We start from the raw sequence: 27500 nt of genomic DNA, 5'->3' as shown, positions 1-27500 counted from the left end.
TGCTGTGCAAACAAGAGATCAGTGTAAATAAGCCAGATTGGCCGCTACATTGATCCAGAAATTCTGCTGTGTAGATGAATGTTTTAGTGAGTGACCGTAATGAATTTTAGTTTTAGTATTCATGTCATTTAGCTAGACTGCATTATGTCAGCGTAGAAGGTAATAGACCAGGTGTTGGTAAATTGGTGAGTATAGCTGGTTGGTCTAGAATCTAGATGGAGCGGGCTAAAGGCACTGTTTCAGTGCTACATGACTATAACTCCATTTAAATCAGTGAAGCATCACATCTGTTTCACAGAACCATATTGGACTGTGATAGCCCTGAATTTTCCATAGTGTCTAGCTATGTGTGCGGTTTGTGTGCATGCGCTGGCCGTGCATGCAGCCCATTACAGTTGCTCCGTAGTTTCTTACTTTTAAACTTTTTAACTTAGTTATTTGTTGTATTTTTTTCTTAACCAATTTCCCCCGGGATCAATAAAGTATGACTATGACTATGTCTTAAATAATAGATTCTAAATTTTTCCCTACAACAGTTGGTAAGCTAATTGGACTGTAGTTGTTTTGCTGCATTCCTCCCTCTGTTCTAATTCCTGATTTGTAGATATTACTGACATTTTATTGATATCTACAAAAGACAACTGATAAAATAACTATCTACCCATTTGCTATTACTATTTCTGCAGACTCACTTTCAACAGGACTAATGTTTTTAAACTCTTTATTCTTAAATATCTATAGAAACTTTTACTGTTTTCATACTGTTGGCTAGCTTTATATCATAAATTTTTCCTTATTAATAGTTTAGTCACCCCTTGCTATTCTATCTTTTCTATTCAGTCTTCTAGCCTGCCGCTCTTGTGCAATTACAAACTTGGTCTTTTTGCTTAACAGTGGATAGTGACTGGAAAATCTCTTCCTAACTGGAATGCATCAATTCTGTGTTTTCTGAAGATCCCCTTAAATGATGGCTTGCCCACAGAAGGCAAAGGAAGATTCTAGATGGTGCATATTCTGCATGGAGGTTGGTGACCAGTGATGTTCCACAAGTCTGTTTTGGGACCTCTTCTCTTTGTGATTTTTAGAAATGACCTGGATGAGGAAGTAGTAAGTGTACTGATGACACAAAAGTTGGGGTGTTGTGGATAGACTGGAGGGTTGTCAAAGGTTACAGCAGGACATTGATAGGATACAGGACTGGGCTGAGAGGTGGCAGATGGAATCCAATGCAGATGTGTGAAGTTGTTCATTTTGGTAGGTCAAATTTGAAGACAAGATATAATACTAATGGTAAGACTCTGGGCAGTGTGGATGATCAGGGAGATCTTGGTGTCCGTGTTCACAGGACCCTCAAAGCTGCTATGCAGGTTGACAGTGTTGTTAAGAAGGTGTGTGGTGTGTTGGACTTCATCAACCTCGGGATTGAGGTCAAGAACCATGAGATAATGTTCAAGACCTTAGTTAGACTCCACTTGGAGTACTGTGTTCAGTTCTGATCACCTCACTACAAGAAGGATGTGGATACTATAGAAAAGAGTGCAGAGGAGATTTACAAGGATGTTGCCTGGATTGGAGATTGTGCTTTATGAGAATAGGTTGAGTGAACTTGGCCTTTTCTCCTTGGAGATGAAGATGAGAGGTGAGCTGATAGAGGTGTATAAGATAATGAGAGGCACTGATTGTGTGGATAGCCAGAGGCTTTTTCCCCCAGGGCTAAAATGGCTAACATGAGGGGGCATAGTTTTAAGGTGCTTGGAAGTAGGTTCAAGGGGGATGTCAGAGGCAAGTTTTTCCACACAGAGAGTGGTGGGTGTGTGGAATGCACTGCCAGCGATGATGGTACAGTCGGATACAACAGGGTCTTTTAAGAGACTCTTAGATAGATACATGAAGCTTAGAAAAATCAAGGGCTATGTGGCAAGGAAATTCTCGGCAGTTTTTAAGAGTAGGTTACATGGTCAGCACAGTACTGTGGGCCAAAAGGCCTGTAATGTGCTGTAGATTTCTACGTTCTTTGCTTGCCGCCAACACATCTTGATTAACTGGTCCCTTAGGCCAATATGCCAGTTCACTTCAGCATGCTCTGCTTTTGTTTACTTGTAATAAGCTTAAGATTCTCATCTTAAACCCTTTCTACTCTCCATCAAAACAAATAGTAGAATTTGGTAGTATTATGATCACTGCTACTGAGGGCACCTTCACTGTGAGGTCAATAATTAACCTCAGTGCAGATCTAGCACACCCCACTCTGTTTGCTACAGAACACGCTGCTCTATGAACCCATCTTGAAAACACCACAAATCAATCAAGATTTCCTTTGTCCAATTACCCTTTCCACTGTAGGTACTTTACGATCCACATGATCATTGTCATACTTTTCTGATAAGCTCCCATTATTTCTACCTTTACTCTTGGTTCTACTGTTTGGTTACTGAGGAACTTTACACTTCTTCCATATGAGGTCCTTTGCCTTTAATTTTGGTTGATGTGAACATGGAGGGCTGAAGGACCTGTGTCTAAGCTACAAGACTTCTTAATTACATGTCTAGGGCCTCAGACTGACTGACTTCGAGGAACATGTTTATTTGTCCTACCTATGAAATTGATACATACACCACAATGATTGGATCCTCCCTCTTCCACTGCATGTTCCACAGCAGCCTTGAGCAAGTGTCCTGAACAATTACCAAGCAGGCAGCAGACTTTCTGGACTTTTGCTCTTTGCTATAATGAACCGTTTGTCCCCTTTACTATTTTTCCCCCTTACTACCACTAATTTTTGTTTGGTCCTCCAACTTAAAGGTCTTCTGGTATCACAATGTAATGGTCAGTCAGTTCATCCGAAGAAGCTGATAAAACAACAAATTCTTTGGACAAAAAAGCTCGGAAGTATATTTATTATCATTGTATGTATACTTTATAAAGATTCATCTCTTTACAGGCAGACACTAAACAAAGACACCCAATAGAACCCATTAAAACAAAAGAAGACTGTCAAACATGCAATATACAGAGAAAAAACAAATCGTGCAAACAATAAAAGTAAGCAATAGCTTCAGAACTGACATTCACAAATGTGAGTCACAGACACGAAACCAGGCATCACTGCAGACAATTCAACTGAGGACACTGAGGCTCCTACACTTTTTCCTTCTCAGCCCGCTGATTTCCCTCACTTGAGTCACAAGCTCACCTCTGTCTGAAGCAGAACATCCCATTTTAAGGGAAATGGGAACTTCATGGGACAAAGTATCCATGTAATTGTTCCCTTCCTGATATACTGAGCTCAAACATTTACTGTAGATGTGTTTACCCCAGATCCCATTGCATTAAGACCATAAGACATAGGAGCAGAAATAGGCCATTCAGCCCATCAAGCCTACTCTGCCATTTCATCATGGCTGATCCTGGATGCCATTCAACCCCATACACTTGCCTTCTTGCCATATCCTGTGATACCCCGACCAATCAGGAAACTATCAACTTCCACCTTAAATATAAGCATGGACTTGGCCTCCACCGCAGATTTACTACTCTCGGGCTAAAAAAGTTTGTCCTTGCCTCTGTTCTAAAGGGTCGCCCCTCAATTTTGAGGCTGTGCCCTCTAGTTCTGGATACCCCCACCATTGCAAACATCCTCTCCACATCCACCCTTTCAACATTCGGTAGGTTTCAATGAGATCCCCCATCCCCGCATTCTTCTAAATTCCAGTGAGTACAGGCCTAAAGCCGCCAAAAGCTCCTCGTTATTAACCTCTTCATTTCCGGAATCATCCCCGTGAACCTTCTCTGAACTCTCCCCAATGGCAACACATCCTTTCTGAGATATGGGCCCAAAACTGTTGACAATACTGTAAGTGCAGCCTGACTAGTGTCTTATAAAGGCTCAGCATTATCTCCTTGCGTTTATATTCTATTCTCCTTGAAATAAATGCCAACATTGTATTTGCCTTCTTTACCATAGACTCAACCTGTAAATTAATCTTCCAGGAGTCTCGCACGAGGACTCTTAGGTTCCTCTGCACCTCTGATGTTTCAACCTTCTCCCCTTTCAGATATTAGTCTACACTATTGTTCCTTTTACCAAAATGCATTATCATACATTTCCAAACACTGTATTCCATCTGCCACTTTTTTGCCCATTCTTCCAATTTGTCCAAGACCTGTTGCAATCACATTGCTTCCTCAGCACTACCTACCTCCCCACCCATCTTTGTATCATACACAAACTTTGCCACACAGCCATTAATTCCACTATCTAAATCATTGACAAACAATGTGAAAAGCAGCGATATCTATGCTGACCCATGAGGAACACGACTAGTCACCAGCAGCCAACCAGAGAAGGCCCTTTTCCCATTTGCTGCCTACTGCCTCTCAGCCATTCCGCTATCTTTCCTGTAAAGACATAGGATTTTATCTTGTCATGTACTTGCACCTTATCAAACGCCTTCTGAAAATCCAATTAATGACACCCACTGCCTCTTTGCCCCCGTTTGTTACTTCCTTGAAGAACTAACAGATTCGTCAGGCAAGATTTCCCTTTACAGAAACCATGCTAACTTTGACTTATTTCATTATTAGTCTCCAAGTACCTTGAAACCTCATCCTTAATAAATGACTCCAACACTTTCGCCAACCACTGAGGTTAGGCTAACAGGCCTATAATTTCCTTTCTTCTGCCTTCCTCCCTTCTTAAAGAGTGGAGTGACATTTGCAATCTTCTAGTCCTCTGAGACCATGCCAGGATCAAGTTTCCTCAGCAAACTCTCTCAGGACTCTGGGATGTAATCCATCTACCCCAGGTGACTTATCCAACTGAAGGCCTTTGAGTTTGCCTACCACTTTTTCCTTTGTTATAGCAATAGTACTCACTCCTGCTTCCTGACACTCACAGACCTCTGGCACATAGCTATTGTCTTCTACAGTGAAGACAGATGCAAAGTAACCCATTAAGTTCATCTGCCATTTCTTTGTCCCCTGTTACTACCTCACCAGCATCATTTTCCAGTGGTACATTATCAACTCTCACCTCCCTTTTACTCTTAATATAACTGAAAAAAACTTTAAATATCTTGCTTTATATTGTCTAGTTTGCCCTCACGTTTCATCTTTTCGCTTCTTATACCTTTTTAGTTGCCTTTTGTTGGACTTTCAAAGCTTCCCAATCATCCAACTTCCCACTCAGTTTTGCTACCTTATCTGCCCTTTCCTTGGATTTTATGCAGTCCTTCACTTCCCTCATTAGCCACGGTTGCCTACCCCTGCCATTTGAGAATTACTTCTTCTGTGAGACACATCTATCCTGCACCTTGTAAACTATTCCTAGAAACGTCAGCCACTTCTGCTCTGCTATCATCCCCGCCCATATCCTCCTCCAATCCACCTGGGCAAGCTCCTCTCTCATGCTTCTGTAATTCCCTTTATACCACTGTGATACAAATACATGTGAGTTATGCTCTCTCAAATCGCAGTACGAATTCAATCATTATGATCACTGCCTCCTTAGGGTTCCTTTACATTAAGCTCCCTAATAAGATCTGGGTTATTACACACCACCAAATCTACAATAGCCTCTCCCTGAGTAGGCTCAAGCACAAAGCGTTCTAAAAAGCCATCTCATAGGCATTCAACAAATTCCCTCTCTTACGATCTGATACCAATCTGACATCAACACCAGCTTGCAATCCCGTTGTATACTGGAGTCCCCCATTAGAATTGTGTCATTACCCTTATTACATTCCTTTTCCAGCTCCCTTTGCAATCTCAACCTCACATCTTGGTTACTATTTGCAGGCCTATATATGATTCCCATGTTGGTTTTTCACTCTTGCAATTTTTTAAAACTCCACCCACAAAGATTCAACATTCTCTGACCCTATGTCACCTCTTTCTAAAGATATAATTCCATTTCTTACCAACAGAGCCAGACCACCGCCTATAACTTCCTGCCTGTCCTTTCAATACAAAGTATATCCTTTGATGTTAAGCTTCTAACTATAACCTTCTTTCAGCCACGACTCAGTAATGCCCACAACATCATACTGACCAATCTCTAACTGCGCCACGAGTCCGTCCACCTTATTCCGTATGCTACAGGCGTCCGTTAGTCTCGTGAGACCATAGATTTGCGCCTTGGAAGGTTTTTCCAGGGCGCAGGCCCGGGCAAGGTTGTATGGAAGACCGGCAGTTGCCCATGCTGCAAGTCTCCCTTCTCCACGCCACCGATGTTGTCCAAGGGAAGGGCACTAGGGCTGATACAGCTTGGCACCGGTGTCATCGCAGAGCAATGTGCGGTTAAGTGCCTTGCTCAAGGACACAACACGCTGCCTCAGCTGAGGCTCGAACTAGCAACCTTCAGATCACTAGACCAACGCCTAAACCACTTGGCTACCCATGCTATGCACATTTAAATACAGCACCTTCAGTCCTGCATTCTTCACGCTTTTGAATTTTGTCTCTGTGGTACAATTTAACTCTTTGCTCTCTCTGTATTTGTACCCAATCATTGGCTTGTCCTTCCTTACATTCATGTTACATCCTCCATCTACTAGTAAACCTGCTGGCTCATCCTCAGCTCTACCATACTGGTTCCCATCCCTTCACCATATTGATTTAAGCTACTCCCAACAGCTCTAGTAAATCTGCCCACAAGAATATTGGTCCCTCTCAGAATCAAGTGCAACCCATCCCATTTGTACAGGTCCCACCTGCCCCAGAAGAGGTCCCAATTATCCAGAAATCTGAATCCCTGCCCCCGCTCCAATTCTCCAGCCACGCATTTATCTGCCACTTCATTCTATTCCATGCACAGGCAGCAATCCCAAGATTACTACCCTTAAGATCCTGCTTCTCAGCTTCCTTCCTAACTCCCTTTATTCTTTTTTCAGTACCTCCTCCCTCTTTCTTCCTATGTTGTTGGTACCAGCACGTACCACGGCTTCTGGCTGCTCACCCTCCCTTTTCAGGATGCTGTGGACGCATCCAAAAGCATCTCAGACCCTGGCACCTGGAAGGTAAACTACCATCTGTGGTTCCTTTTTGCGCCCACAGAATCGCCTCTCTTCCTCCTGACTAAAGAGTCCCCTGTAACTGCTGCCACCCTCTTCAGTTCCCTACCCTTCTGGGCTACAGGACCAGACTCAGTGCCAGAGGCACGGCTGCTGTTGTTTCCCCCAGGTAGGTCATTCCCCCCACCCCCAACAGTATTCAAAATGGAATACTTATTGTTGAGGGGGATGGCCACAGGGGTGCTCTCCACTATCTAACACTCCCCTTTTCCTCTCCTGACATTCACCGATTTGTTTGTCTCCTGTAGCCTTGGGGTGACTCCCTCCCTGTAGCTCCTGTCCATCACAGGAAACCCTTTTGTGCACACTCACTATGCGCTACCATCCTTCATGTGTACGAATTCATCACTTAATTATTTTACGAAATTTTCCTCTTTCATATATATTTGCATTACTTTACCACTGGTCTATACTTGGTGTACAACAGACCTTAACTTACTGCCTGTTATGCCACTGGCATTTAAGGCAGCAATGAGATCCTTCAACTCTGGCAGTTTTCATCATGTCAGTAGCTTCCTCTTAGTTTTCACTACTGTCAGTCATGCAAGTCCCAGGTGGAGACTCAGGAATACCGCCATAGTCAGATATAGGAGTCTTCATTGCTGGTTCCAAAACAGTTTTTTAGCCAGTCAGGGTTGCTAGCCCTGAGCTGAACCCTTGAACATGGAGGACTGGTGCAGTCCTGGAGGACTGTCTGGCATGGGTGACCCAACCAAAAGTCAAAGCAACAAGCCCAGACTCCAGCCAACTTAGCTCTCCAGGTCATTGAGATATGCAAGACTCCAAACTACGGCAAGGTTGTGGCCCTCTTAAAGGGGTAGACCTTAAGCAGTTATTAAAAATGCACCAAACAACTGACTTCTTCCCCCTCCAAATTCTTCCAACAGTTTCTAAGCATGTTCAACTTTGTGACTGCTTTTAATGTAGACATTTAGCAGAAATACTCACCTATTAACTACCTGACTTGCACTTTCATATCAATGCCAGTGCTGCGTATGCACCTCTCTGCAAAACTCTCTACTCAGCAAAGCCTTTATTTCAAGGATCTCTTTGATTTACAAGCCTCCCTGTTGAACACCTAGACTACATGATTTCAACTGACCAGTTAGTAAAGTATTGGGCTTTCCAGTTACAATTACAACATTGGCCTATCCGAAAGCCTCTGGTCTACTACTTCAACTGAAACGAAGAGCTCAAAGCAATGTGACTCTAAACTAGATGTTAACTACATTAAAGTAAAATTAACTCAGTCCTTCCTCAGCAAAGCCCACATTTGTAAGATTGTTGTGCTTTACCAGCTACACTAAGTGCTTTTCAAGGCCTTCCTTTTCAGAATCAATCATGTACATTTGATGACAAGTCAATTACACACGACTTTAGAGACTGACAGGGACTCAAAGTCTGGAGAGCTGACTGTTTCTAGCATGGCACAGAAGTAATTTTTGTACTACTCATGCTATTTTTGGAGGAGAACACCTATTCTCCTTGAGTACATACCAGCAGATGTTGTAAACATGTGAACTTATGAGAACTGAATGTTTGGGGAATGTGTTGACCCTACTTATATGGTATCGACTGATATGTTGATCAGAGATTCCAACCAAGGCTCGTATAATTAGATCTTGAGTTATTTAAGCATTACCATTTATGATTACCAGCATCATCATTTGGCAATGACTACCACTGAATTCTAACAAGTTAAGATTTGCTTTAATGTTCCATCTTATTACTTCTGCAAGATTCATGGCTTGGAGTCAACCTACATGAGATGAACTCGCCAGGCTCACTATAATGGGGGTGGCAGTATTCTCTGAGTTCCAAACTTGGTGCTTCCTTATTGCTATGGTTATTCCTGGTGTTAGATCTGGAGATGATTTGTGCAGAAGGTTTTTCAGCAGAATGAGGCAGAAATCTTATGATTACAGCCGTTTTATTAGATTTCGTCGTAGTATAGGTCAGACAGGATCAGGCTTAACCAGCAAGCAAGGTAGAGAGGTCATAAAAGAATTTAACAAACTGTAAGTGGTGGTACCTGGCTGTAACAAAGGAATGTGAGCACATGGCTTCCCTTTATACTGCAAACCGGTTTGAGTAATTTAGATAAGAAAGCAGTTTAGAAGCTACTAACCGAGTCAGACTTCAGCTTAGCAGACAAAGAAATACAGAAGTATAGATCCAAATATACTATAAGTTACTCGAAGTCTAGAAACAGGTGATTATACAAACATTAAGCAAGCATAAAGAAAGCTAAAACTACAAGAAACATAATAAAAACAACAATCTAATCGATATTGCTCTGATGATTTTTACAGCCTTTCTTTCATTTGTTTTTTCTTCTAATCTTCTTGTATTAAATTCTTACAATTCAGTACAAGAGATAAGTGGAACAGTAAATCAAATGTGAACCTTGAGTGCTAATAAAAATTAAGTTGTACTAAACCTTGACTTAGAGTCTCATTGTTTGATATGTTGTAGGGTAATGTAATTGGTGGAAACGTACATAATTCATGACATTGGGTTGGGGTTTTTACTGTAAGAGGCTGGTCTGACATGATGATGTAATTACATAAAGGTCTTTTGGTGTGCTTTGTGTCCAGTTTTTGGTGTTCAATAAATGAGTTGCTACAGTTTTTTTCTTAAATATAATCATCTCCGCTGTTCTATTTGTGAAAACCTACATAAGATAGTTTACATACATAGATTGATTGCAGTAGCTTCCAGTTGTTTATTGTTAAAAAGAAACAACCCCATGCAAAGAACCAAATGGTTATTGCCCCTTGTGACAAAATAAACATTAAAAAATACAGCTTGCAGCGTACAAGTGGTTCTGCTACACAGAACCAAGCACTAATGGTAAGTAGTTTATCCACAGAACTTAGATTATTAATTGAATAAATGGAATAAGTCGGCAACGATGATAGTAACCATGAAGGTAACAATCTAGTTTACAGGTGTCCATAGGGAAGAAAATCCACTAATCTTGACTAATCTAGGACTGGATATCCATCAAGTCTATCAAGGATGTCCATACAGAAGGGTGCCAGAAAAAGGCCGGTAACATCCCTCTCATCCTGTTTAGGGACTGCTTGTCCCTCTCCCATCAGGGAGAAATTATAGCATCCATGTCAGGACTACCACTCAAAAACAGTTATTTTCCTCAAACAATAAGGTTGATCAACACCCCCACCCACCAGCTTATTTCCTGTCAGTCACTCCTGTCCCTATGGACATACATCAATGGATACAAGCCAATTTATGTACTTGTAGTTATTGCTTTATTATTATTATGTTCTTTATCTTAGTGTTTTTGTATTGTGCTGCATCAGAACTGGAGTAACAATTATTTTGTTCTCCTTTAAATATGGACTTTCAATACCAAATTCAACTGAAAAGCTCTTATTGTATATTTTAAGGCTCCTTGTATAATGCCCCATCTTTCCCATTCCTCTGAAAAATCAGGCAACAATATTTTCTAAAATTATTAGGTTCCAACTTTTAACTATTAAATGGAATTCAGCCACAAAAGCCTGTACTCATTCCCGTCTATCATTTCATACTCACAGTTTGAAGTTCAACACAGCTCCTGCGTTCATCAGCAAGGTGCTGCAAGAGAATAAATTAATTGAAAACACAGGAAAGCAAATTTATCCTGTATAATTGCCCACCCTTACCATTTCCCTTTGCCTGCTGCAGTTTATTAATTTGAACATATTTACTACTGTTTGCACAAATGCCTGTGTTTACATTTAGTTTCTGACTGAAAGCTTCGTACCTCTGGAGAAGTAACCTCTTACTGTGGATGCTTCCTGTTGTAGTTACATACAGAATAAAAACACTCCTCAAATATTTAGAACTTTTGTTACATTTGCTACACAGAGTAACATGCACAAAATGCTGAAAGAACTCAGTGAGTCAGGCAGCATGGAGAGTAATAAATAGGTGACATTTAATCAGGTCTGCACAGAGTACAGTCCGTCAAAGTGTGACATGAAGGTTTGACTCACCACATTTCAAGGGTTGTTTAAAATGCATTCATCGATTTTTGTTTAATAAATTAAGTACCATTTTCTTTTTTTTTAATTTTATTTTTATTTGGATAAGGAATTCACAATTATCATGTACTTTTTACACACATATAACCTTTTCCATTTTTTATATGTATAAAACTACAATTATTTATACATTCTTAAGTACACATTGAGATGACATAAAAGGAAAATAAACATTTAAATAGATAATTATGTACTGTGGTAAATCTAACCTATTAGGCTAAGTAATGAAATTAGTTGTTAAGAAAAATGGTAATAATAGTTTCCATACAACCCTTCTGGACCATTTCCACTGGTCCAAAATGTTGCATACAAGCCTATATACCAACCATTGTAGGTGTTTATATCCCAATTTGTTCGTGCTTGTTCCTTCCCGCAGACATAATTATCCAATCCCTATGTACTTATTTACTTAATTTTTTCTTTTTTTTTAATCCCTTTCCCAAATCTTTCCCTTTACTTGTGTTAATTCTCTATTTTCCAAAAAAAAACAACAAACATTTAGACTAGGGGTGCTTACGTTAGCAATATTACTGTGTTGATGAGAAGAGCAATATAAATCATTAGGGGAGTCATCTAAAGTCTGCTTGCATTGGGGTTATATATTCAATCCATTTATTCCAGATTTGATAAAATGTTTCTTTTTGAGTTCTCAGGCAGTAAGTCAACTTTTCCATTTTAAATATTTCCAAGATAATTTCGTACCAATCTTCTAATGTAGGTGGTATTGGATTTAGCCATTTTCTAGTGATTGATTTCTTACTTGCCGCTAAGAGGGCCTGCAGCAACTTTATATCTTCCTTCTGTTCAAGGAACAATACATGCCCCAAATAGAGCGTCTCAAAGTTCAGAGGTATCTGGGACCTAAGTACCTTAACTAATGTTCTATGAATACCTTCCCAAAATAGACTTAATTTAGGGCAATCCCAGAAAATATGAAAATGATTTGCCTCCTTGGAGCCGCACCTTCTCCAACACATCACATTTGTATCTTTATATTTTTCCTGATATGGGGTCTTGAAGTATCTTATAATGTTTTTCCAACAATGTTCTCTCCAAGTCAAAGGATTAGTTGAGGACCATTGAAAGCTGCAGATTTTCCCCCAAGCCTCCTCTGGAAGTACCAACCCCGCTTCTTTCTCCCACTTCTCTTTAATATACAGTGTATTTACATTTTTAGCATGGGAGAGTGCATTATATAGGCGAGAAACTGATTTACTAGGTATTGAACTGCAAGCCGAATTCAGAATCTTGAAAAATTCTAATTCTACTGTTGATAGGTCTGTATATCTACAACTCTGGTTAACATAGTTTCGTATTTGAAGGTACCTAAAAAAATCATTATGTTCTAGGCCATGTTTGTCCTGCAGGATTTGGAAACTTTGTAATACTCTTTTATCTATAAATGAGAGGTAGGTTGTAAGACCTTTCTTTATCCATAGCTCAAATCTTTTATCTCCTCTGTTGGGAAGGAATTCGGTATCATATGCACACCATCTAAAGAGTTTTAGCATGTTATTAATTCCACATGAATTAACCATCTTCTGCCATACTTTTAATGTAAGATTTATCCAAGCATTATTAAATTTTTCCAACTGGGCCATCAATCCTTTGTCAGCTATTGAGGCCTGAAGAGGAAAACTGTCAACTAATCCAAATTCTATTTCCTTCCATCTAGCCTTATATTCCCTATTACACCAATATAACAGAGGGGTTATCTGTGAGGCATAAAAATAATTTCTCAGGCAAGGAAGAACCATACCTCCTCTTTCCTTCCCTAACTGTAAGGTGTTATATCGAATTCTAGGTTTCCTTCCTTGCCAAATGAAGCGGGAAATCCATTTGTCCCATTCCCTGAATTGATTATCATCCACCTCCACTGGTAAAGTACGGAAAAGATATAATAACCGAGGAAGAATATTCATTTTTATAGTATTTATCCTTGAAATTAAACATAAAAAGGGGATAAGATTCCATCTATGCATATCTGCTTTTATCTCTGAGATTAATGGCCCATAATTTACCTGTGACAGTGTTGAAAGATCCTTCGGCAGGGTTATTCCTAAATATTTTAATGATTTAGCTTCCCACTTAAGATTGTATGTATCCTGCAATTTTTTGGATGGTGTATAATTTAGGGACATAACCTGCGTTTTCTTTACATTTATTTTATAACCTGATATTTTCCCAAAGTCATCCAACAGTGTAAACAATCCTATAAATGATTTTTCTGGTTCACTCAGATAGACCAAAACATCATCTGCGAATAACGCCACTTTCTGTTCAATCCCTGCCACCTTGATACCTTTTACGATTTCGCTCTGTCTTATTAGTTGGGCAAGTGGTTCAATATATAGCGCAAAAAGGAGAGGAGAAATTGGGCATCCCTGTCTAGTGCCTCTCTCTAAAATGAAGGAGTCAGAGAGGTCCCCATTTATCCTAATTCGGGCTGTTGGGCTGTCATATAGAGTCTGAATTACTTTAATAAACCTTTCTTGAAAGCCGAATCTTCCTAACACTCTGTATAGGAATGCCCAACTAACCGAATCAAAAGCTTTCTCAGCGTCCAATCCTACTACCATTGTCTCTGTCTCGTTCTTATTAATCTGTTCTAATATGTGCAGAGTTCTCCTTATGTTGTCCTGTGTTTGTCTTTGTTGAATAAATCCAGTCTGGTCTAAATGGATTAGGCCAGGTAAAAGCTTTTCCAATCTGCGCACTAATATAGATGTAAATAGTTTGTAATCTAAATTAAGAACACTAATTGGCCGATAATTGCCACATTCTAGTTTATCTTTACCCTCTTTAGGAATAACTGAAATAATCGCTTCTCTCCAGGAAGGTGGAGTTTCTCCTCTCTGCAAGATCCAATTAAAGGTGTTAAGTAGTAATGGGGCTAACTGTGTCTTCAGGGACTTGTACCACTCTGAGGTAAACCCATCAGAACCCGGGGACTTTCCAGCCTTTAACCTAGAGATGGCCACGTTCAGTTCTTTGACAGTTACTGGTTCTAATAAACTTTCATTTCGTAAATCTGTAAGTTTAGGTAGATCTAAAAAATTCAATACACTGTCTATATAGGGCTCATTGGGGGCCCGGGGTTGGGAGTACAGCTCTCGATAATACGTTTCAAAACTCTCTTGAATTTTCCCTATTGTACTCTCCACAAGCTTTGTCTTTGGATTCTTTATTTTATGAATTGTACTGTCTGCTTGTTGTTTTCGTAATTTATATGCTAATACTCTAGCTGATTTACCTCCTACTTCATAATTCTTTTGTCTCAGGTAAAGAAAATTTCTTTGAGTTTCCAACGTATAAATATCATCAATTTCACTTTGCAATTTCCTAATTTCCTGTTTTCGATTTGAATTACTTTTGTTGCTATCTCCAACTTGAAGTTGTTTTAATTTTCCTTGAAGGTCTGCTAATTTTTGTGCATTGATTTTTTTCATGTGAGTAGTAATGGAAATAATTTTCCCTCTCAGTACAGCTTTCAATGTATCCCATAAAATCACTGGTGATGTTTCTCCTGTGTCATTAAAGTCTAGATATTCTTTGATTTCTCCCCTTAATCTCTCCATTACTTTTGGGTTATTAAGTATATGTGAGTTTAGCCTCCATAGTGTTTTCCTCGTTTTCCTTTCCAGGATTAGAGACATAGAGACTGGGCTATGATCCGACAGATCAATTGTTGCAATATTACAGTTTTTTATCCTGAGTCTATCTGTATTAAAGATAAAGAAATAGTCTATCCTTGAATAGGCTGAATGAGGGAAAGAGTAATATGTATAATCTTTACTAGTAGGGTGTAATTCCCTCCAGACATCTATAATTCCCAACTCCTCCATCAATGAATTCACTTTCCGAGTCAGAGGTTTATTCTGAGTAACTATTCTTGAAGAATCTAAATAGGATTTAATCTAATATTAAAATCCCCTCCACAAATTACTACCCCTCGAGAACTGACCATTAGGTCAAAAATGTGTCTATAAAATGACCATTCACTACCTGGAGGAGCATAAACATTCAGCAATGTTATTTCTGTACCTTCTATTCTTCCTGTGATTTTTACAAACCGTCCTTCTTTGTCTCTAGTCTCTGAAATATGTTCATAATTAAGAGTACTTGATATTAAAGTAGCTACCCCTCTTTTGTGACTCAATTTATATGATGAATAAAATACATGCTGAAAGCCCATTCTTTTTAATTTTCCATGTTCAGATTGACTCATATGTGTTTCCTGGAGGAAAGCTATTTGTGCCCTCTCTTTTTTCAATTTAGACATAATCTTATTTCTTTTAATTGGATTCAAAACCCCATTAACATTATAGGAAATTATTTTTACCAATTCAGTTTGCATTTTTCTCTAGTAGAAAAAAAGCACTCTCCTTTTCTAACCAAACAGTAAGCAATCCCTTCTTGTAAACCAAGACATATAACCACACCCTAGACATTTCTGAACGTATAACATTTGAAAATTTTCCCCGACTTCCCACAGTGAGGCCTGAGCACCGACCCGCCTCAGTTCAGAGGGATAACCTCTATCTTCACCCTGTGTTAGAGGGCCCTCAGCAGTTTGAATAATCATAGAGAATTTTCTCCTATTTATGTCTCGACCATATTGCTATCATTCAAGTTATTCCGCCTAGTTTATTTTCAGTTACCAGTTTTCATTTTACTTTTAAGTCCGATTTACTCTTTTCAGTCATTTCTCTTAATTAATCTGTATTCTCTGTACATTCGCGTCTGAATATTTGCAGCTTTTCCTTGTAGTTTGACACTCTGGTTCGAGTGGAGCGTCCTCGCCCCACTAACTGCCACGACTTCTATCGAATCCTCTCCAGTAGCGACTCCGGTTGGGTGATAACTTTAATAGGTAGTCCCCGGTCCGCCAGGTCCGACGTTGCCTCCTCCACCGTAGCGTAAGTTTTTGTCCCTTCGTCGTAAAAGACTCTCAGCCGAGCTGGATACAGGGTCTGGAATCTGATGTTGTTTTCCTTCAGGACTCTCCGTGTTTCCGTATATTCCTTCCGTCTGGCAAGAATCCCCGGTGCGTAGTCATGGTCTAAACTGATTTTGCAGTTGTTCCACATGAAACCTTTCTTTTGCCATGCTCTTTTAAGCACCTCTTCCTTCGTTCTGTAACTGAGAAATCTGATCAGAATCGATCTGGGCTGGGCGCCTGCTGGAGGCTGTGGTGCCAACGCGCGGTGAGCCCTTTCTATCTGTAGGTCTTTTGCGGCCGGTATATCAAGGTTCTCTCTAAGCAGCTTCTCCACAAAGGGAATCATCAATCCGGGTTTACCTTCGGTTCCTTCGGGAACTCCGTAGATCCTCACATTTTCCCTTCTTGAGCGGCCGCCTTGATCTATTAGTTTCCACTGGAGTTGGTCTTGTAGCTTCAGCATTTCTGCTATCACTTCCTCGGCGTTTTGTAGCTTCTCTTCAATTCCAACAATCCTCGCTTCGGCTTCATCTATCCGCGAGTTAGTTTTTACTATTTCTCCTTTAATATCTTCCAGCTGTTTGCTGTTATCTTGTCGGAACTCGCGAATCTCTCCGAGAATCAAAGACAGAGTCACCGATTCCCCCTCATTATCTCCGTCCTGGCTTGCCGTGGGAGAGCTAGGCCCTTCGCCTTGCTGCATCTCTTTATGTTTATCAGCCTTTGAAGCGGACTTTTTATTCTTGTTCTTAGACATCATCCTTGCCCCTTTTATTAATATAGTTATGCAATATTAAGTAATTGTCTAAATTCGATTTTGGGGCAGTTTACCTTCCTTTTTGTCGACAGACCTTTTCCTTACGCCGCCATTCCCTTGATGACCCGGAAGTCCTCCCTCTAAGTACCATTTTCATCAAAATAAATTTCAAATTAGAATTTAAATACTATTAGCTGATGTGTATACAGTATTACAACATTGAAGTTCTTTACAACTAATCTCGCTGCTGCCATTAGATAGAAAGTACAACAGCCTCAGGATTCACACCACTAGGTTCAGGAACAGTTAATCCCCTCAACTATCAGGCTCTTGAATTGCCCCATCATTGAAATGTTCCTACAGCCAATGATCTCACTTTAAGGACTACTTGTCTCATTATCTCATGTTCTTATTATTTATTGCTATTTATTTATATTTGCATTTGCACAGTTTGTTGTCTGCATTCTGGTTGATCTTTCATTGATCCTGTTATAGTTACTATTCTATAGATTTGCTGAGTATGCCCACAGGAAAATGAATCTCAGAGTTGTATATGGTGACGTATATGTACTTTGAACTTTGAAGTATTATTGAATGTTCAAATATGGGAAATCCAGCAGCTAATTGACAAACGTTGATAATTTTGGGGATTTTGTTTGAGCAATCAACTTTAGGAAAGACACAGCTGAACATCTTTCTCTCCTCAAATATATTATGGCAGATTGAACATCCAGCTTCAATTTCACAGCTCAGCCATAGGCTAGCACCATCTCCCTCCCTGTGTAAACCAAGATTACACTCTCTCTCTTCAAAGCTACTACCCAGAGGCACTGCTGACAGTATTCCTTGTGGTAGATTTGCAGTAATGATGGATCAAACAATCAACCATATTCAGATGTTGTGATACTCAACATCTTATGGTTGATAAAGGGCCGATTCATACTGACTGCGGCCATTTCAAATGACCAGCATTCAGTTCCACTGTGGTAATCATACAGATCTGCATTGATTGACAAACACCAGTGCACTTGTCACTCCACTAAGTTGCTGGAATCCATCAGCCAAGATCAATCATGGTTCATCTCCCTAGAATTACATAGAACAATCTAGTTCTCCAGTCCAATGCCACCTGGAACAGGCAAAGGAACAGAAGTCCCATCTTTTAAAAAGAGATTTCTGGCTCTGTAGATTAATTGAGTAAGACAACTGAAGTATTTCCATTACACTTACTTCACAATGTTAATTTTGGATAGTGTATAAACATATATATTTGCAGCATTCAACAATTGAACTTATTTTAAATGTCTGAATAAAGGTGTGGGAGGAAGTAATTTCTCCCACCCCCACCTGAACTCACATATCATCTGCCAAATCATGCTCTTTCCCCTCCCCAATCCTTTTATTTCTGGGTTCTGTCCTCTTTCATTCAATCCTGATGAAGGGTCTCATTTAAAATTTGTTGCAAAGCCTTTGTTGCTTTGACATGTTTTTGACCATGCCTCTAGTTAAAAAAAAGTCATATTAATAAATATAATATAATAAATGTATTAAATGACTCTAGAAAGTTAAAAGTAGCAAACACAAGGAAATCTGCAGATGCTGGAAATTCAAGCAACACACAAAGTTGCTGGTGAACGCAGCAGGCCAGGCAGCATCTCTAGGAAGAGGTACAGTCGACGTTTCGGGCCAAGACCCTTCGTCAGAACTAACTGAAAGAAGAGCTAGTAAGAGATTTGAAAGTGGGAGGGGGAGGGGGAGATCCAAAATGAAAGAAGACAGGAGGGGGAGGGATGGAGCCAAGAGCTGGACAGTTGATTGGCAAAAGAGAGATGAGATACTTCTCAAACTTCCGCTAATGCCCAACCTCTCCCTCGTACCCCATCCGTTATTTATTTATATATACACACACATTCTTTTTCTCTCTCCTTTTTCTCCCTCTGTCCCTCTGCCTATCTTCTGGGTTTCCCCCCCTCCCCCTTTTCCTACTCCCTGGGTCTCCTGTCCCATGATCCTCTCATATCCCTTTTGCCAATCATCTGTCCAGCTCTTGGCTCCATCCCTCCCCCTCCTGTCTTCTCCTATCATTTCGGATCTCCCCCTCCCACTTTCAAATCTCTTACTAACTCTTCCTTCAGTTAGTCCTGACGAAGGGTCTCAGCCCAAAACGGCGACTGTTCCTCTTCCAAGAGATGTTGCCTGGCCTGCTGCGTTCACCAGCAACTTTGATGTTAAGTTAAAAGTAGATCTATCCTTTAAAAGTGCCTTAGCCTTTTGAGATCATTCAGGTTAGTAATCAATAACAAAACCACTTTTCAGTTATTATTGTCAGAGCTGCAAAGGCTGGTAAAAAGACAAAACTGATGTTGTTTACTCCAAATGCACATACAAGTGGTTACAAGATACATTGTTCAATGACATTGGTTGAAATAAGTGGGTCTGATCTGATAGCCAATGCCAGTCAACGGAAAATGACCTAGGATGGGAATTAAATGTTCCAGGATACAGTAGATAATTTTCAGAAGAAATCTGAAAAACAGAAGAGATGGTGTGATAGCCCTGGAATTAAAAAAGGGGTCAAAGGTAGTCAAGAGGAAGCAACTGACCATTGAGTACAGACAGGAAGCAGCAAAGAGACAAAGAAATGCACATAACAAGGGTAAAGCAATAATCATGGGGCATTTTAGATTTATGTACAGACTGGGCAAACCAAATAAGCAGTGATAGTGTGGGCAATGAATTTATGGGTCAATAAGGAGCTGGTTTTCTGGATCAATCTGTTGACGTCTGATTATCAGTCTTCAACTGGGAGTAGGGAATTTCTGATTTAGCATTGTGCAATAAGAAAGAATTCACTGATGGTCAAGTAAATGTGTCACCTTTAGATAAAAGTAATAACAATATGAAAAAGTTTTAAAGATAAATTGGAAGTGTTTTAGTTTAGTAAACAGACCACAATGGCCAACTAAAAGTTATATTTAACAAAAAGTAGATTAGGAAACCCCATATTAAGAGGTACAACAGGAAACAAGCAATAGATAAAAGTAAAATATTCTTTGAAAACTTTTTATATTTATCATTTTAAATTTGTTCCTGCAATGGTCAGACTGTACAGACAACCTCACATTAGTCATTTGGGTTACAAAAATTTGACCTTACTGAATTCATAAATCACCTAAAAATTTGTGATATGGAATAAAATTTGCTGTTGTGGAATTATGTGAAAATAGGTAAATAAACAAACACAAATGACACAATTTTCTGTATGGATAATTGTGATATGAGCTGTTTTCTAGAGAACTAACTCCCCATCTGTTACCTTGTAATGCAGGGCGTGCCCATATTAGATCAAAGGAAAAGGCACATAATATTGTATAAAGAACTGTAGGGATTATCAAAATTAAACTCAGTAAAGAAGGAACACTGTAGTGATAAGCAATAGCAGAGTATGACAAATGGCTACTAGAAAGGAAACAACTAATAAGAGCTTTTTGGTTAAGTAAAAAAATTAAGATTTGTTTTAATTACTCTGGGTTCTTACAGACTGAGACAGGAAAAAATGCCAAAGAATTTAAACAAATATTTTGCATCAACCTTCACAAGAGATACTGAAACCCTCCCAGAAATAGTAGAGAATTACAGGTCTAGATGGAATAAGACCGTAAGACAAAGGAGCAGAAGTCGGCCATTCGGCCCATCGAGTCTGCTCCGCCATTTTATCATGAGCTGATCCATTCCCCCATTTAGTCCCACTCCCCAGCCTTCTCACCATAACCTTTGATGCCCTCGCTACTCAGATACCTATCAATCTCTGCCTTAAATACACCCAATGACTTGGCCTCCACTGCTGCCCGTGGCAACAAATTCCATAGATTCACCACCCTCTGACTAAAAAAATTTCTTCGCATTTTTGTTCTGAATGGGCGCCCTTCAATCCTTAAGTCATGCCCTCTCGTACTAGACTCCCCCATCATGGGAAACAACTTTGCCACATCCACTCTGTCCATGCCTTTCAACATTCGAAATGTTTCTATGAGGTCTCCCCTCATTTTTCTAAACTCCAAGGAATACAGTCCAAGAGTAGACAAACGTTCCTCATATGTTAACCCTCTCATTCCCGGAATCATTCTAGTGAATCTTCTCTGTACCCTCTCCAACGTCAGTACATCGTTTCTTAAATAAGGAGACCAAAACTGCCCACAGTACTCCAAGTGAGGTCTCACCAGCGCCTTATAGAGCCTCAACATCACATCTCTGCTCCTATACTCTATTCCTCTAGAAATGAATGCCAATATTGCATTCGCCTTCTTCTCTACTGACTCAACCTGGGAGGTTAACCTTAAGCGTATCCTGCACGAGAACTCCCAAGTCCCGTTGCATCTCAGAACTTTGAATTCTTTCCCCATTTAAATAATAGCCTGCCCGTTTATTTTTTCTGCCAAAGTGCATAACCATACACTTTCCAACATTATACTTCATTTGCCACTTCTCTGCCCATTCTTCCAATCTATCCAAGTCTCTCTGCAGACTGTCTGTTTCCTCAGCACTACCGGCCCCTCCATCTATCTTCGTATCGTCAGCAAACTTAGCCACAAAGCCATCTATTCCATAATCCAAATCGTTGATGTACAATGTAGTAAGAAGCGGCCCCAACACGGACCCCTGTGGAACACCACTGGTAACCAGCAGCCAACCAGAATAGGATCCCTTTATTCCCACTCTCTGTTTCCTGCCAATCAGCCAACGCTCTATCCACGTATGTAACTTTCCCGTAATTCCATGGGCTCTTATCTTGTTAAATAGCCTCATGTGTGGCACCTTGTCAAAGGCCTTCTGAAAATCCAAATATACAACATCCACTGCATCTCCCTTGTCTAGCCTACTTGTAATTTCCTCAAAAAATTGTAATAGGTTTGTCAGGCAGGATTTTCCTTTAAGGAATCCATGCTGAGTTCTGCCTATCTTGTCATATGCCTCCAGGTACTCTGTAACCTCATCCTTGACAATCGACTCCAACAACTTCCCAACCACCGATGTCAAGCTAACAGGTCTATAATTTCCTTTTTGTTTCCTTGCCCCCTTCTTAAATAGCGGAGTGACATTTGCAATCTTCCAGTCCTCCCGAACCATGCCAGAATCTATCGAGTTTTGAAAGATCATCGCTAATGCCGCCGCAATCTCCACAGCTACTTCCTTCAGAACACGAGGGTGCATTCCATCTGGTCTGGGAGATTTATCGACCTTTAGCCTATTCAGCTTCCTGAGTACTTTCTCTGTCAAAACTGTGACTGCGCACACTTCTCTTCCCTGCCACCCTTGAGTGTCCGGTATACTGCTGATGTCTTCCTCAGTGAAGAGTGATGCAAAATACTCATTCAGTTCCTCCGCCATCTCCTTATCTCCCATTACAATTTCTCCAGCATCATTGTCTATCGGTCCTATATCTACTCTCACCTGTCTTTTACTCTTTATATACTTGAAAAAGCTTTTAGTATCCTCTTTGATATTATTTGCTAGCTTCCTTTCATAGTTACTCTTTTCCCTTTTAATGACCTTCTTGGTTTCCTTTTGTAAGGTTTTAAAAACTTCCCAATCCTCTGTCTTCCCACTAATTTTTGCTTCCTTGTATGCTCTCTCCTTTGCTTTAACTTTGGCTTTGACTTCTCTTGTCAACCACGGTTGCATCCTTTTTCCACTCGAAAATTTCCTTTTTTTTGGAATATACCTGTCTTGCACCTTCCTCACTTCTCGCATAAACTCCAGCCACTGCTGCTCTGCTGTCTTCCCCGCCAGTGTCCCTTTCCAGTCAACTTTGGGCAGTTCCTCGCTCATGCCACTGTAATTTCCTTTACTCCACTTAAATACCGACACATCAGATTTCAGCTTCTCTTTTGCAAATTTCACAGTGAACTCAATCATGTTATGATCACTGGAGCTCAAGGAAACTAGCATTAGTTTAAAAAATGTGCTGGAGTAATTTTCAGGACCTGATGACCTACAGACTATGTTTTGAAGATGTCTGTGGAGATAGTGGATGCACTACATGCCATCTACCAAAATACCACAAATTCTAGTACAGTTTGTGGGGTAGTCTTTTTGCTTTAAGGAAAGGAGGAAGAGAATGCAGCAAGTGAAATGCCCACTAACCTGATGTCACTAACAGGGAAATGGCTAAGATTTATTATTAAAGAACGAACAACAGGATAATAGAAAACAAAAAGTTTTGGGCCAGAGTGAATGTGGTAAATTGAAAGAGAAATAATCTTTGATGATTAGGTTGTTGAGGTTGTAGTCAGCAGAATAGTGTAGTTACAGAAGGCTACACAAGAGATTAAACAAAATGAAACAATGTGAGAGGGACAATTTACTGGCATGGACTGGGGACTGGTTAATTGACAATAAGTTAGGAATAAATAAGGGTCAAGGGTAACATATCAGGTTTGCTGGTGATACCAAGCAAGGGGGCAGTTTGAGATATGAAGAGAAGGTAGAGTAGCTGCAGGAAGAAACTAGACAGTCAAGACAAATTAAATATAACATGGGAAAATGAAGTCATTTACTCTGATCAAAAAAAGAGAGAGAGAGAGAAAGATATTGGTGTTCGGAAAGAGCTGATTGCCTTTGTACATAAATCACTTAAAGTTAATATACCGATAGTAGCAAGAAACTAGAAAGGCAAACAGCAATTTGGTCCTGATTGAAAGAGGATTTAAATACAGGGATACAGATGTATTGCTCCAATTATGCAAGACCCTGAATAAAGAGTGCCCGGATTATGTACAGGACTTGCTTTCCAACCCAGTAAAGAATATGAAGTGAGTGCACCCAGTTTAATTTTTACAATTCACCAAATGCTAGAGGAACTTAGCAAGTCAAGCAGCATCAATGGAAGGGAATACAGTCACTGAGACCCTTCATCGGGACTGGAAAAGAAGGGGGCAGAACCCAGAATAAGAAGGCAAGGAGGAGGGGAAAGGAGTACAAACTGGCAGGGAAGAGACTGGGTGAGGGAAAAAAAGTGTGATGGGACAGGTAGAAGAGGCAGGGCTGAAGAAGAAATCTAACAAATGAACCTTGGAAGAATGGGATGGAGAGAAACAACAGGGAGGTGATGTGCAAGGCAAGAAGAAAAGGGATCCAGAACAGGGAATGGAAAAAGAGAAAAGGGAGAGGGAGAATAGTAGGTTTGTGGCATGAAAGGAGAATAAGTAGACTGGGCTAATACATTTACAGTTTACATAAATAAGGTGATCTCCTCAAATGTACAAACTTTGAGACTTGACAAGGGTAGATGCAGAGGCTGATGTTTCTCCTGGTCAGGTTATTTGTAACCAGAAGTCTGGCAAAATGCTGAGTAGATTCCAGCAGATCAATAGATTTTTAGTGGTAATCAAAGTATATGGGGCAAGTGCAGGATACTGACATTAAAGTACAATATCAATTGTCGTCTTACTGAAGATTGGAACAGATATAAGGAGTTGAATAGCCTACTCCTGCTTGTTTCTTAGTTCAACAGATCTTCCGTTTAAGGAATAGAACCGAAGTACGGTTTCATCCAAACGAGCCATTCTTTCCTATACAAGTGCAGTCGTATAAAATTCATGAGCATATGCCAGTTAAAATGATGCCAATAATGGAACATTCATGTGGGAAGGAAGGTGGCCTACGTTTCCCTGAAACATACTCCGGCATCACCAGCACCCACTCCACATCTCACTTCACCCTTTCTGCTCATCCTCCCACCCCCCAAAACCTTCCTTCCATCCAATCACCCAAAACAGCAGCCGCCCTTCCACTGCCTGCCGCCGGCCACAGCCTTCAGGCCGGGGACTACACACTCTCCCTACCCCGGGACTGCCGCCGCCCACCTCCGACAGCTCCTCAGCCCCCTCTACCCCCGCGGCCTTTACCCGAACAAGAGAAAGTCTCCGATCATGTCGGTCGGTCTCCAATCGCCGGCCTATCGCGGTACGTGATCGCTTCAGCTGAGCAATGAGGTAATGGCCAGCAAAGCGACACACTCAACACAGGTCAGGCAGCTTCCATGGACAGCGAGCCCCTTCAGTGGGTTTGCAGCACCCACACAATTTCCCCTGTTTTACAGTACCCGGTAAGGCCAGTCACCCCGCGGACCGCGGACCGTGATCACGGCACCCGCCCTCTGCAACCCCGCAAACCGAGCCCGGCGGCCAGGGCACCTGGAGGATTGTGGGGTAGCGTTGGCAGGAAGTGACGACAGAGACGGAAGTAGCGAATGGGAGATGTTGTTGGGTGATTCCAACTCGGCAGTCGGCAGATGCTGGAAATCCGGGGTCGGCGCTGTCTACGGAGATGAGTAAACAGCCGGCGTTTCGGGCCATAAACCCTTCTTCAGGACTAGAAAGAAAAACCATAAGATTTAGGAGCAGAAGTAGGCCATTTAATCATGGCTGAACCTTTCTCCCACTCCCCGGCCTTCTCCCCGTAACCTTTGATTACGTGTCCAATCAAGGTCTGCCTTAAATACACCCAGCAACCCGGTCTCCACAGCTGCCTGCGGTAACAAATTCACCACGCTTTGGCTAAAGAAATTTCTCCACATTTCTGTTTTAAATGGACACCCCTCTATCCTGAGGCTGGCTCTCTCCCGATCTCTCGAAGTCTTTCTACAGCCTACCTGTTTCCTCATACTACCTGCCCCTCCACCAACCTTTGTATCATCTGCAAACTTGGTAAAAAAAAAGTCATCTATTGCATCATCTAAATCATTTATATACAGCATAAAAGGAAGCAGTCCCAACACAGACCCCTGCAGAACACCATTAGTCACTGACAGCTAACCAGAAAAGGATCCTTTTATTCCCACTCACTGCCTCCTACCAATCAGCCAATGATCTAACCATGCCAGTAACTTTCATGTAATACCATGGGCTCTTAACTTGGAAAGCAGCCTCATGTGTGCCACCTTGTCAAAGGCCTTCTGAAAGTCTAAATATACAACATCCACTGCAAACCCCCTTTATCTCAACTATTTGTAATCTCAAAGAATTCCAACAGGTTCTTCAGGCAAGGAGCCTTAAGGAAACCATGCTATCTTGTCCTGTGTCACTAAGTGCTCCATCACATCATCCTTAACAATGGACTCTGACATCTTCCCAACCACTGAGGTCAGACTAACTGCTCAATAATTTCTTTTCTGTTGCCTCTCTGTTTTCTTAAAGAATGGAGTGACATTTGCAAATTTCCAGTCCTGCACAGCCATGCCAGAGTCCAATGATTTTGAAAGATCATTAATGTCTCCACAATCGCTACCACTACCTCTTTCAGAACCCTAGAATGCAGTTCATCTGGTCCAGATGATTTACGTACCCTTAGATCTTTCAGTACCTTCTCCCTTGTAATAGTAACTGCATTCACTTCTCTTCAATCACACCCTTCAAAATCTGGAAGACGCCAGAACAAAATGATGGGAAAGCGAAAGGAGGACTAGCTAAATGTAATAGGTGAAGCAAGAGAGGTGAAGGGAGAGTGGACCATGGGATAAAGGGAAGGAGGAGGAGCACCAGGAGGAGATGGTAGGCAGGTGAGGAGAAGAGGTAAGAGGCCAGAGCGGGAATTCAGGAAATAACATTCCTCTAGGGCTGGGGTGCAAAACACAGAACCAACAGGCAGCACATATAACACATGCAATTTATATAACAGAAAAACAGTTACCAAGAAATTAAAAATAATAACATAGCCCAAGACCCTGAGTGTCATGGTCTGTTGACGGATGTTAACCTAAAGTCACACTTCTGCAGGAAGAGCTTGCGGCAGTTCCTCATATCGCACAACTGCAGTGGCAGGCAAAGGCAATCTCTCTCCAAGCAAACACTTAAGTACAGCACTGATGGGAAGGGCCAGCCTCCAACCCAGCGTGATACCATTGCCCATACCAAGGCGACTTTCCTTCATACCATGCCTCCGTGGAGTCACAGTTAGTAGGACTACATTTACTACAAGCTTGTTGGGACTTTTCTGTTGTATTTCAGACTAAAGTGCCTCTTTACTGCAGACAAATTCTGGACTGTAAACCTCCCCCCCCCAAAAAAAAAGAAAGAAGCCATAAATGATATGCACATCCTTTGGGATGTTCTTCCTTCTGTGGTCTGAACTTACTTGCACCTTCCACAGGGTTTCTGCTGTGGAATCCTATCACCACTAAAATTGTGTTTCTCACATTTGCTGAGGAACTTCAAGTTTTTTCTGCGTACAGGGTAAAGTGAAGAGCACATCAGGACTAAGAGGAGTTATCAACTTTATTTGCTGTCCATCATTTAACCCATGCAGTACTCACCATCTGTGGACGATTTCAAAGAAACCATATGGACTTTGATGCTGCTCAAAAACCAGGATATTGGTATCTCACTAGTGTGTCTGAAAATACATGCTGATAACCTACTGCTTCCTCTCAGTTGTTGGGAAATGTTCAAATCACCTTTAAGGCATTCTGACTGTTGGACCTACTGGGGTTATTGGAATTGCTCTGCACCTACTAGCAACATGGGTGCTGTCGGTTTGGATCTTAGATCACGACCAATAGACAACATTCTAATTACACCCACCCACTTCAAAGTTTAAAGTAAATTTACTGTCAAAGTACATATGCTACCCTAAGATTCATTTTCTTGCGGCCATTCATAGTAGTTACAAAGAAGTACAAT

The 27500-nt window shown here is 40.9% G+C and overlaps 1 protein-coding gene across 1 annotated transcript in view; it reads right to left on the bottom strand.

The window, feature by feature from the left end:
• smim7 (small integral membrane protein 7) overlaps positions 1-25033 on the bottom strand; it is a 52841-nt gene extending 27808 nt beyond the window's left edge. Inside the window, exons 1-2 of the mRNA XM_063032414.1 lie at positions 24729-25033; positions 10632-10673 (exon numbers count right to left, since the gene is read on the bottom strand). Of these exons, the coding sequence (XP_062888484.1) occupies positions 10632-10673; positions 24729-24754 (68 nt within the window). The 5' untranslated portion in view covers positions 24755-25033. The remainder of the gene's footprint in view (positions 1-10631; positions 10674-24728) is intronic.
• Positions 25034-27500: the final 2467 nt, after the last annotated feature.

The sequence above is a fragment of the Mobula hypostoma genome, chromosome 24, assembly GCF_963921235.1.
Source record: "Mobula hypostoma chromosome 24, sMobHyp1.1, whole genome shotgun sequence".
Classification (NCBI taxonomy): Eukaryota; Metazoa; Chordata; class Chondrichthyes; order Myliobatiformes; family Myliobatidae; genus Mobula; species Mobula hypostoma.
This window is presented reverse-complemented; position numbering and strand designations above follow the sequence as displayed.